At 26.3% G+C, this 13,076-nt stretch overlaps 1 protein-coding gene across 1 annotated transcript in view; it reads right to left on the reverse strand.

Annotated features, from left to right (window-relative positions):
• Positions 1 to 11,971, reverse strand: part of LOC117170792 (dynein beta chain, ciliary-like) — a 47,565-nt gene extending 35,594 nt beyond the window's left edge. The window contains exons 1-5 of the mRNA XM_033357830.1: positions 11,734 to 11,971; positions 7,408 to 7,640; positions 7,028 to 7,293; positions 1,966 to 2,372; positions 1,467 to 1,894 (exon numbers count right to left, since the gene is read on the reverse strand). Coding sequence (XP_033213721.1) covers positions 1,467 to 1,894; positions 1,966 to 2,372; positions 7,028 to 7,293; positions 7,408 to 7,640; positions 11,734 to 11,971 — 1,572 coding nt within the window. The remainder of the gene's footprint in view (positions 1 to 1,466; positions 1,895 to 1,965; positions 2,373 to 7,027; positions 7,294 to 7,407; positions 7,641 to 11,733) is intronic.
• Positions 11,972 to 13,076: the final 1,105 nt, after the last annotated feature.

A 13,076-nucleotide genomic window follows, 5' to 3' on the forward strand; every position in this document is an offset into this window, starting at 1 on the left:
TAAATTGCAGAAATTTATAACAAAATTTAAATAAGATTAAGAGATATTTAAAAGTTTTAAAAATATGCAGAAATAATTTTAAATTGAAAGATTTATCAGATTCTTAAGAATTTGTATAACTTTCAATACAAAAAATTTCCTGTATCTCCTGAACAAATTTCAAATTTTTTTTTTTGAAACATTATTTTTTTTAAACTTTAAAGAATTTAAGAAGATTTCCAAAATTGTTTTAAAAAAAGTCTGGAAGATTTTGAGGCAATTTTAGGAGTAATTCGAGTCAGCTTTCAAGATATTTAGGAATCTGAGAAATTTTGAAGAGGTTAAAAATATTTGAAAAATTTAAAAGGCTTTTAAAAATCTATCCAATTTAAAAAAAAAAATTTGCAAACATCTCTGAGTCCAAAATGTCTTTAAACTGACACAAGTTTTTCAAAAACTTCGTAACCTCCTGTAAAGTAAAAAAACTTGCTTAGAAACTTTAAAGATGCTTTATCGACACACCTGGAATCCTCAAAAATGTATTTAAATTTAAAAAAAAACACAAAAAAATTATATTTATGTAACCACAAAATAAATAAACAAACTTAAAATATATATATATATATATAAATTTATATTTTGTATTAGAAATTTACTTTGTCCTCAAATATAATTTGAATAAAATAGTTTTTTCTTAAATAACTAGAAAATTTTTTTTTTTAATTAAAATATTTAATGGAAAATGAACTTTTTGGTGAAAAATTCATATTTTCGGGTTTAAAACTTTAACTGCTTTGTAGAAAATTAGCATTATTTGGAAAATATTTAATCTTTTTTGGTTAAAAATACAACTTTTTAAAAATTAAGCTTTATTAATTTAAAAAATTCAACTACTTTAAGGAAAATTAATCTTTTTGCATGAATTCAACGATTTTTTATTAGAAATTCAAATCTTTCTTTAATTAAATTTTAAATATTACAGTTTTCGTTTAGAATTCTTGCACTTGATTGAAAATGCAACAATTTTATTTAAAAAAAGTTAATTATCTAATTTTTTTATTATTAATTCATCCATTTGAGTGGAAATTCCACTTTTTGATTGAAAGTTAAATTTTTTGCTGAAAACTCATGTTTTCGGTTTGAAGAAATCAACTCTTTTCCAGAAAATTCGTCTCTTTTAGAAAATATATCACCTTTTTGGTTTGAAAAAATCATTTTAAAATAAATCTTTTTTGTGAAGTCTTTTTAAATTAAAAATTTAACTATTTGTTAAAAAATGGTCTTCTTCATTAAAATTTTGATTGGACATATCTGAAATCTTTAAAAATCTTTTTAAATTTTTACAAGAATCCTATGATAATTATTTTTAAACAACTTTTTGAAAAAGTAGACGAATAAGCCTAAAAAATAACTGCTTATCTTAAATTAATGATACTACTTATTTAAAAATATGGGTAACACAATAAAAAATTATTTTTATAAATTACCTTGAAGGCACTTTCTAAATTGTGACAGTCGTCAAACGCTTGACAAAGAATAGATGCCAATTTGCTATCCAAATCAGCAATCGAATCACTAAATTTTTCGCAGTCCACCGCAAAAGATTCATCATCCGGTTCCAGGACATCAGTAGACCTTGTCGTAAAAGAACTGAAAATTTGCTGAAATTCTTTAAAAACACCAACAATCCTTGCACTGAGTGATCTGCCCGAAATTCCACCAACTTCTATTTTTTCCAATTTCGAAAATTCTAAAACTGTATCAAAAAGCCACTCTATATTCGCTAATCGCTTCAGAAAAGCATCCAAACGTTTAAAAACTGCTTTTGGATCAAAAGTCCAAGGAGGTGCTTCCGGTTTCATGCCAGGTGTTTGTTTGCGAAATTCAAACTGCCTTTTGAATTCTTCTAAAACATCTGCAGACAACAAATCGAGTCAAAACAATTTTTTTATTTAAAATATATTTGAAAACAATTTTTGGAATTACCTCGACAGACTTGAACCCTTTGCAGAGCCTCATCAACATCACTCTGAAAAATTAATGTTGGATCGAGAAACTTCCGAGCTTCCTGAATCAACAGATTGCAAATTTGCCTCATCAGAATAATTAGTTTCGTAGAATTTTGGTAATATTTTGTTTTTGCCCAGGCTAGTCCCACAACATGTATAATAATTCCCATTAAGGGTTTTGCTTCAGAAAAATCTGATTCTTCGATTGTCTTAAAAAATTTTCCCAACGGGGACAAGTAGAGAGCTAACTCTTTAGCTTCTGCCAAAGATGCTACCACGTTTCCAAAAAGGGTTCGAAAGCAAGGGAAATAGGCGCTTTCGGTTTTTTCCAAAATAATTGCCATTTTTTTCACTCGCTCCTCTCGCAATTGGTCAAAAATATATCTGCGAGTTTAACGAATAATGCATTATTAAATAATAATTATTTAAGTTTTTATTCATTTGTGTCATTGCTATTCCTAGCATACACTGGAACTTGGATTTATTACTGATTTCGGGCATGGCTTGCAGTGACCTTCAAACTATATCCAGAATATCCGAATGTAAACAGACAGGGCCTTAAAAATAATTTCTGTTGTATTTGGACGCATGGCGCAATCTGATGCAACTTATTCGCTGAGTGCGGCCCTCATTCAGCTTATCCCATTAAATTCAAGTTCCAGTGTATTTTTAATTCGATACCTTTTATACAAAAAAAAAATCTAAATCAATTCTAAATACGCTATTTGATTATAATTGTGCTGAATGATAACGCGATTGGGAGGTCTGAAGCGATTTTTTTTACTCTACTTGCATCAAAAATGTACCGCATTAGCCCCCTGGGTACCCGAATTTCCAAAAAAGGGTTAAATTCAAAGAAAGTCTTAAGAATCCTTAAACTCAAAAAAAATCTTCTAAATTCCGTTACATTCCTTTTCATTTTTACCATTTTTATTCTCTTAAATTCCTTATTATTTCCTTGAAGTCTTTTGAATTCTCTTAAATTTATGTCATTTTTTTAAATTCTTAAAAAATACAGTTATAAACCTGTTTCTAATTTCATTGTTTTCTTTTTAGTTCAATTTGTTTCTTCTGAATCCTTGTCAATCCTTCGTGATTATCTTACGTTTTTTTGAAAAAAATGCATAAATTCAAATTTACATTAAAGGAATTTTTTAATCTTAAAGATTAGAGTATTGCCTGCTTGCCCTTAAAATTAAATTAAATTAAAAAATTATAAAAGTGCCTTTGCACTTTTATAATTTTCAAATTCCTTTGAATTCCTCTGAATTTTCTTGAGTTATTTCTTATATGTTTGAATGTTTAGTATTCTTTCAAATTATTAAATTCAGTTTTTACGCCTGTTTTCAAAGGTTTTTTTTTTAATTCACTTTCGTTCTTCTAAATTATGGTCAATTCTTTTTAATATTTTTAATTCTTTCAAACTAATTGCATAACTTTAATCGTATTAAACTATTTTTTTAAAATTCTTTTTATTAAATTAACGCCTGTTCATACAATTCTTTTGAATTTACATGAATTATGATAAAATCTTCTAAATTCTTTAATATCCTTATTTCTTTGAGCTCATTTGAATTTATCTGTATATTTTTTTAAATTCTGAAAATCTTTCTTAAAAATTTGAAATTTTCTGATCTAACTTGACTTTTGTAGAAATATGTGTTCTTTCAAGTAATTTTTCGAGTTCCCTTGAATTCTTTTGTATTTTTAAAAATTAAATCTTTTTAATTAACTTGAAATCTCTTGGAATTTAAAATTCCTATACATTCCTCATATTTTTTTAATTCCCTTCAACCCATTTAAATTATTGACAATTATTCTAAATTATTTTTCATGCTTTAAAAAATTCTATAAATTCCGTTGTATTCAAGTACATTTTTTAATTATAATTTTTAAAGTAACGCCTATAAACGAAATTCTTTTTAATTCACATGAAATCTAGTCTTCTGAACTAACCTAAATCTTACAGAATCCTTTTACGTTTTTCGATTTTTTTTTCTCTGAAATACTTCGAATTCCCTAAAAGTCGTTCCCATTTTTAATTATTAAATCTTTTTGATTAACTTGAAATATTTTGAATTCACTTTAATTCTTTAAAACTCTTTAAATTTGATCTTTTAATTTCTCCTGAATTCTTGTTAATTCTTTTTAATATTTGTCATCCTTTTGAATAAATTCAGTTTTATTCAAGATAAATATTTTTGAAATCTTTTTGATGCGTTCACTTTCGTTCATTTTATGATTTCCTTAGAATTTTCTTAAATTTGTTTTGTGAACAAATTGCATACATTCAGTTGTTTCTATTGAATTCTTGAATTTTTAATACTAAGGTAACGCCGATACCTGAAATTCTATTTGAATTATTTTGAATTCGTTTGGAATATTTTATTCTTTAAATTTTACTTATTCTCTTAAATTCTTAGAATTCCCTTGTAGCCTCTTGCCTTTTTAAAAATAGAATCTTTTTGACCAAATTGAAATCCGTTGAATTCACTTTAATTCTCTTAAATTACTTTAAAGTTTTAATTTACCCTGATTTCTTTCAAATTATTGTCAATTCTATTAAATATTTTTAAACTTTTTTAACAAATTACATTAATAAATATAATAAATTCATTATTAAATACTTTTAGGATTCAATTTAATTATATTGAATTCTTCTGTATCCCTCAAAATAAAATCTATTTAATCGACTTGAAAGATCCTAGATTCACTTGAATTCTTTCAAATTATTTTGCATTAAAATTTTCTTTTAATTGTTTTTAATTATTCCTGCTCTTGCTTATTCTTCTGAATAAATCTAATAAGTAGCGCTAGTCCATAAAATTATTTCTCAATTTTATTCAAATCACTTGAACTCTTTTGATTGTTTTACATGTACTCATATTTTTTTGTGAATTCCTTTGAATTCTCTTGAATTCTTATTTATTTTTAGACATTGCTTTTTATTCTTTAAGATTATGTGCTCATTATTTTTAATCATTTTTCATCCTTTTGGCATATGAAATGGGTTTACTGCTTATTTTGAAATCGCTTAAATGCTTTTGAAAGCTTTTGCATTTTGAAATTTTTATTTATTATTAAAATATTTTAATTATTTTCAATTCCTTTGCATGCTTTTGTATTCTTCTACATTCTTGTAAATTCTTCTAAAATTAATTTTTATATTTTGGAATAAATTATATACATTTATTTGCATTCAAGTAATGTTTTGAAGTCTAAATATGAAATTAACTTCAAATAATTAAATTTCTTTAAATTCTTAGGTATTTGTTTGAAACTATCTGAATTCACTGGAATTCTAGTGAAATATTTTTCATTCTTAAAAAAATTGCAATGAATTTGTAATTTTCTAAATGAAATTGAATTTTGCTTATGTTCTATTCGTTTATTTTTCTTGTCATTTTTCTGGAATTTTATTAAATTATTTTCAATTCTTTTGAATCATATTCCATTCTTTTTAATAATTCATCACTTGAAATAAATTGCATGAATTCAACTGTCTTAAAATTAATTCTTGAATTTCTGAGAATTAAAGTAATGCCTTCAAAAAATCACTTGCTAATTATATTCTTCATTTATTGCAGTAAATCCCTTTGAATTGCTTTAAATTTATTTGAATTCTTTTAAAAATGTTTAATTCTATTTTTTGTTCTATTAAATGCTTTTAATAACCTTGAATTCTTTTCCATTAAAAAAAGCGTCTTTTATCAATTTGAAATCTTCCAAGCCCACATGAATTCACTTAATTAATTTTATATTCTTGAACTTTTTTTAATTCTCTTGAGGTATTTTGAATCATCGTAAATTCTTCTCAATACTGAAAACTTTGTTGTTTCTGATTTTTTATTTATTCTCTAAAATTATTTGATTTCTACGAATTCTTTTTCATTTTTAAAAATTTATGGTCGATTCTTTCTAATCATTTTTAATCATTTTGAATCAGTTGCATGAATGCAATCGTATTCAAGTGAAATCTTGAATTCTAATGTTTTAAGTAACGTTTGCCCATGATATTCTTTCTGAATTCTAAAGAATTCTTCTAAATTTTTTTGAAATCGTTTTCATTATTTATTTTTCCTCTGAAATACTTTAGAGAACCTTCAATTCTACTGAATTCTTATAAATAAAATCTTTTTAATGAACTTAAATTTAATCGAATTATATTATATTCTTAAATTTGTTTAATTCTCTTCAATTTTTTCAAATTATTATCAATTATTCTTATGTATTGTTCGTCATTTTAAATGAATTGAAATTAATTTAGTTGTATTCAAGTGAATTCTTTAATTACAACCATTAATGTAACAAGTGCAAATGAAATATCTTGGAATCCTATTCAATTCACTTTAATTTCTTCGAATTTTGTTTAATCCTTATTTTTTATTCACTATCTGAAATGGTTTGAATTCCCTTTCATTTTTTTGTATTTTAAAAAATAAAACCTTTTTTATCAACTTGACGTGCGTACTTCGTATTTACTTGCATTTTTAAAAATTGTGTACACTCTTTAAATGATATAATTCACTCGATTCGAACTGAATTGTTCTCAATTCTTCTGAATAATTTTTTATCTTTTTGAATATGTTGCAATTATGCAGTTGTATTTAAGTGAATTCTTCGGGAAAGTTTTGCATGCTTTAATTTTTTTTTATGTTTTGAATGCCGTTACATCATTTTTCATTCACTGAAATAAAATGTCTTTAATTAACTAGAAATATTCTGAATGTTTTAAACTCAAATCCAAAGATTAACAGACGATATATTCTGATCGGAATAAGAATTTTCCCTTCGCGCAAGATCTTGTGCGTACAATCTCGTGCGCAAGATCTTGGGCGTACAATCTAGTGCGCAAAATCTTGGGCGTACATTCTCGTGCGCAAAATCTTGGGCGTGCAATCTCGTGCGCAAAATCTTGTGCGTACAATGGCGTGCGCAAAATCTCGTGCGTAGGATCTCTCGAAAAATGAAAAAACCCAAATTTGGTTGTGAAAAACTGCGCGACTGTAGTGGTCTCGTGAATAATTTCTCGTTCAAACCTTAAGTTAGCTAATCTTTTGGTCCAAAATTCTATTTCAACATCAGGAGTAGGATTCTGTCCATTTTCGAAAGCAAAACTGGACTCGTGAGTGACGACATCATTGACCAAATAAGCCCATTTAATGACGACGCCCTCTATTGAACTTTTGAGATGAAGGTCGACCGCCTGTGGTCCTTCGGTTGTTACCAATCTTTCTACTTCTGACACCTTCTCGAGACCCGCTGGCATCGGGAGCACGGTTCTTCCGTTCACCTGACCCTTCACCTGGTAATAAAATCGGATCGTTTCTTTTCAATGTTTTTATTTTAAGGCAGATCGTAAATTTCCGAAATTTTATTTATATTTTAGAATTCGTTGAGAAAGAGAAAAATGATTTACCTGATAGAGCGTTCCTCTCAAGGAATAAACGTGACTGTTGATGTCTTCAACGGCCACTTCCGGCAGGTCTTTGTGGTTTTCCTGTTTGCTCAGAAGTGGTGAGAAAATATTGTCCACAAGAGTGGCGAGCTCGTCGACCACTCGGTGAGACAAGTCACCGGTGATGAGCATTGAAGAACAGCCATTTTTGTCGTTTGGTACTGCACATAGCCTTACTTTTATTGTGTAAATGCCTTCCAATTTGGAGGATGACATTTCAAAAAAAAAAAAGAAAGTTAGGAAGCTTTTATTCTATCTAAAAAAATGGGATGAAATAATTTTCCCAAATTTCCAAAATCCCGAATTTGGAAAAGTACCGTAAAAATAATTGTCAACACAGAAGTTTCCCGAAAAATCAAAATTCCAGGAAGAAAATAAAACTAACGAAAATGGTTGTTCCCAAAATTTCAGAACTTGAAAGTTCAAATTCCCGAAAATAATAATCTGACGTAAAAAAATATTTGATAGTTTTTTGTTTGTTAGAATAATCTTTTATTTTATATAGGGTATTCATTCTCAAGTATACCACTAAATCGTTTTGGGGGGGGGGGGGATTTTAATCATCGGAAATGTACTAATTATCGAAATTTTGGAAATTTATAATTGTCAGGAATTTGATACTTTTGTGACTTTGAAATTTCGAAAAATTATATCATCATAAACTAATTATACTTTTTTTCAAAAAGTTTGGTAGTCATTGCGATAATATGAATAAATGGCTGTTTTCAGATTGTTGATTCCAATTTTTTTCATTTTGTAAATCGCAATTGCCAAATCAAGCATTTTTATGCTGAATTTTTTTTCTAAGACAAAATTTAAATTACAAATTTTTTTTTTTGTTTTAATTTACGAAATCAATATTTTTAAATAAGCAATTTTATTTAAACACAAAATTTATTTTTTCATTTTTCTAAAAATTATTGTCAAAGAACAACATTTTGATTAATGAAATGATTTTATAGTCTTTAGAAATAATTTTATTCGTAACATTTTGTTACTGCATTAAAATTCATTCACTTTTTCACTTTCTCAAATAAATGATTAAACAAAAAATTATTGTTACTGACAATAAAATTTCTGGGGAATTTTCAAATTTTTTAGTTTTATTTTAAGAAAAAATACTTTACAATTTTTAAGAGTAGAAAATACGTGGAAAGGTAATCTTGAAAATTTTAAAACAATTTTTTTTATTTTGCAAGATTTTGAAGAAATTAAAATTATTTTAAAAGGTATTTCGGAGTTTTAGACGTATTAAAAATGTGTTAAAATAATGTAAATCTTAAGAGTGTTTCAAAAAATTTCAAACAATATGTAGAAGATTTGAAAGCAACATTTTTTCAATTTCACATGACTACAAAATTATAGAAAAAGTTCGTGCATTAACAAAAATATTCAGAAGAAATAAAAATATTCAAAGATAATTTAAAACTTAGAAAGACTTTTAAAAATCTGTAGGATAATTTTTATTTTTAATGAAAATTTAAAATAAATTTCATTTTTAAAAATTAATAATAAGAAAATATTTAGCAAAACTTCAAAACATTTCTAAACAAAATTATTGGGTTGTAAAAATTTTGAAAATTTCAAAGAGAATAAAAAAACGTACGTAAGAGATATTTATAAATATTGACAATATTCAAAAATAATGCAAAAAAACGCACAATGATTTTTAGTATTTTTGATTTATTTTTTTATTTTTTATAGTTTTCGTTTGTTCAAACAATTTTTTTAGTAAATAGTGAAAAGTTATTATTTTTCGGGATAAGTAATGCAGTTGATGAATGTCAATTTGTCAATTGCTTTTGAACAATCTTATTTATTTAAATCATTTTTTTATCAATCTGTAGAAATAAATATCCGAAACGCAACAGACAGAAAATGTTTAATCGGTAAAAAATATTACTCTACTAGGGAATTGGGTGGGTAAAAATTAAAAGTTAGGAGAAAATTATTCCTTTAAAATTCCTTATGTAAAATGATTTCCTTGATTTTGCATTTAATTCTAAATTAATGAATTAAATTATGTTAAAAATATATTCTTATAAATGATTCTGGAATTGTAAGCCTCTCTGTTTTTTTTTTTCTTCTAATTTTGACACTGATCTCTTTTAAAGATACAGTGAAATCTCGCCTATTTGAACGCCTTGAAACGTACACGATCAATAATTTGAAGAAATGTGTGGCCCCTACCTCTACCGCTAACTTGAAGTTATTTTTTGCACGCGACGCTCAGTGGCTGCTTCGACCTTGTATCGATGCGCAAGCTGTGAGTAACTTTTTCGCCTGCGCATGTGTTGAAAAGCGCGGTTCTTTTTGAAATATATGAAGACAAGGAATAATAATATAGACTTACTAAAATGCTAAAAAAATAAAATACTCAAATAAAAACAACGAGGACTTCCTGCTCTAAAGGGCCGATTTTTAATTGGTCAGAACTGAAGCGAAGACGAGCGAATGAGGACCATAGTGGGACGTGAAAGAACTGCACTACTTCAAATAACCGTGTATGGAATATTTCAAATAAGCGAAGTTTCAAATAGGCAAGATTTCAAGTAGGCGAGGTTTAACTGGATTTATAATCAGAAATTCTCCAACTTATTTAATTGTAAGTATTTATAGTTTAAAATAATAAAATTTTGAACAAATGTTGGAAGTAGGTATATATGAAGACTAGTAGTAGTAATTTTTTAATTAATTTTTTTTGTAATTTAAGTTTATCGATTTACAATTAAAAACTCTTCGTTTTTGAAGATATTTGAAACAAATTTTTTTAAGTTTAGATGATTTTGAAGATCCACAGTCGAGAGTTTTTAGTTCTATATCTTCCAAATTTAAGAAATTTTAAATTCAACTAATCAAAATTACACAATATTCGATTGGAAATTAAAAAATTAAACACTTCAATTTTAATGATTCAAGGTCAAAATTTGTAGGATGAAACAAAGTTAGAATTGAAAATTCTTGAGCTTGAAAAATATGGAATTGAAAATTATTTAATTTTCAATATTTATATTTTGAAGGTATATAGTTATGGACTTTTTAAAAAGTACATTTTGAAAGATTTAAAATAATAAATTCTTTCAATTTAACGATTTTTAATTAGAAATTTTTCCATTATTACAATTAACGATTTTCAATTTAAAAATTTTTGATTTTAAAAATTTACGATAAGAGATTTATTAATTCCGAATGTTTATAATTTAAAATTGTATAATTTTAGAAGTTCTTTTAAGGACTATTGAATTCAATTTTTAAGACAATAAAGCAAACTGCATTGAAAGCAAACGTGTTCGATTCTAAATCTATCAAATTGAAGAAATTTTAAAAATTAGAGAATTGTTAAACTTAAAACTTGCATAATTTTCACTTATAATTTTGAAAGTTAGAATTGAAAAATTTTCAGTTTTGAAAACTGAAATTGAAAATAATTGTTTACTTTCCAAGAATAATATTTTTAAAGTCTGTAATTTTGAGCGTGTTTTTGATAATTCAATTTTTAAGATTGAAAATTCTTTAATTTAAAAGATTGCCAGTTTAAAATTTTTCCATTTTCAAAATTTTGTACTTTGAAATAGTATAATTTCAAAAGTTTTTCAGGGATATTTAGTTCAACTTTGAAGATATATATAACAAAAAGTTATTCAATTTTTAACATTGGTAATTTAAGTTCATTCAATTTTTAAGAATTATAAATTCCCAATTTGAATAATTTTGAAAAACAAAAGTTAAGAGTTTTTAATTAAAAAGCTTCTAAATTAAAAAAATTTCACATTTAAATTATCAAAATTCTATCATTTTTCATTGTAAAATTTAAAACTTGCCTAATTTTTAATTATAAATTTTTAAAATTAAAGGCTTTTTAATCAGGAAGATTTACATTTCAAAATCCTACAACTTTTAAGAGATAGAATTCAAAATTCAGAATCCTACAGTTTCAAATAAAAAATATAATTATTAACAAAAAAATTTTAAACTTACAAGAAACATTGAATTCAACAATCCTTTTTGCAAAACTTTTTCTACAAAATTACTGTTTTCAATTTTGAAAGAAAATGTTTCTATAACTGAAATCCTTTTTAAAAAATTTATAAAACCAACTATATTTAAATAATGTTTGTTTTATGTTATTGTTAAAATTATAATTCTGTGTAAAAATTCTATTACAATTTTTACAACAATATTTTCCCAAAATCAAAGTCTCAACTTTTCGACAAATTTTTACTTTTTGGGAAGAATTTTTTTCACCTAAATAAATTCACAAAAATTTATTGTATAAAAATGTATCACCTTTGGTCCTCTGGCCGGGAATTGGAAATCCGCAAGATGGCACCAGTTGAGCATTTGGTGTAAGAACAACAAAAAGTGCCGCAGGAACCGGATTGTCCAAAAAATCCAAAACACAATTTCGATATTCCTCAGTCATCAATAATCGTCCCCATTTTTCCGGTTTTAGTTTCAGCGACTTCTGGACTATCGATCCAATGAATTCCAGTCGAACATCGGTTGGATTATCCGGTCCAGCCATATCTTTCAAGTAAGATGCATTGTAATTATTAATGAATATAACAACAATTAAAATGGCGAAATATTTGTTTAACCGCGATGATATAATGTTCTCTAGGTTAGAAAAAACCAATTTTTATTTTCAGACATTCAAGGTTTTTAGTTTGCTCCTTTGCTTTCACTGGGAATCGAACCACATAACTTCAGATTGCCGGCTGCTTGCATTTTCCCTTAAGCTACTCGAAGGATCGAAAGAAGAAAGTTTTTCTGAAATTCACGCATTTTTTGCCAGGCCTTACAAGATAAATTTTGCGAGGAATTTGTAATTTCATCAGAGAATAACCAAAATTCCTAACGTCTTTAAAAACTAGATCGAGCTATAAATTAAAATTTTCTTTTATTCATTTTTTTTTAAAAGATCTTTTTTGAGATCTTATTTCAGAACAAATTTAGTCGAAAAAAATTAATTTATAGCTCCATCTAGTCTGAAAAGACGTTAAGAATTTCTGTTATTCTCTGATGATAATATAGATTCCTTTACTAATATTTTTGCACTCCAGGCATGGTAGGGAAAACGAAAGAATTTTCTTCACAGTAAATCTTCAAAATATTATTTATCTGAAAAAAAACGCGGGGGACATCTCGGGGATTTACTGTGTTTTTACCCTCCTTATTTTGAACACTATTTGTTTTGACAGACAAGAGGGCACCGACTTTCTTGTACTTACTGAACACTTTTCCTACTTGTAACACTTCCTGTTAGAGAAGCGCTCTTCTAGATGGCACCACCGGCTTTTGAATATCTATAATACTCTGTTTTAAAAAATATTTTCTTGACATATTTGTATTAAATTAAATATCAATGCATGGTACTTTTCACTAAGCCTTCATTTTCAGTTAAGGATAAACCATTCCATATCATCTAGGCTCTTCAAAAATTATTTTCCCTCCTCATTCAGTATCATGTATTTGGATTTTCTTTCTTGCTCTCCACCCCATTCCCTTCCTCCTTTATCTCCTATTCTCGCATTAAAATCTTCTCCTATTATAAACCTAATCTCTTTTTATTTTTATTCTGTCAGTTCTTTCAATTCTTTTCATTTATTCTAAATATCAACGTTCACATA

This window comes from Belonocnema kinseyi, chromosome 4 (genome assembly GCF_010883055.1).
Source record: "Belonocnema kinseyi isolate 2016_QV_RU_SX_M_011 chromosome 4, B_treatae_v1, whole genome shotgun sequence".
NCBI lineage: Eukaryota > Metazoa > Arthropoda > Insecta > Hymenoptera > Cynipidae > Belonocnema > Belonocnema kinseyi.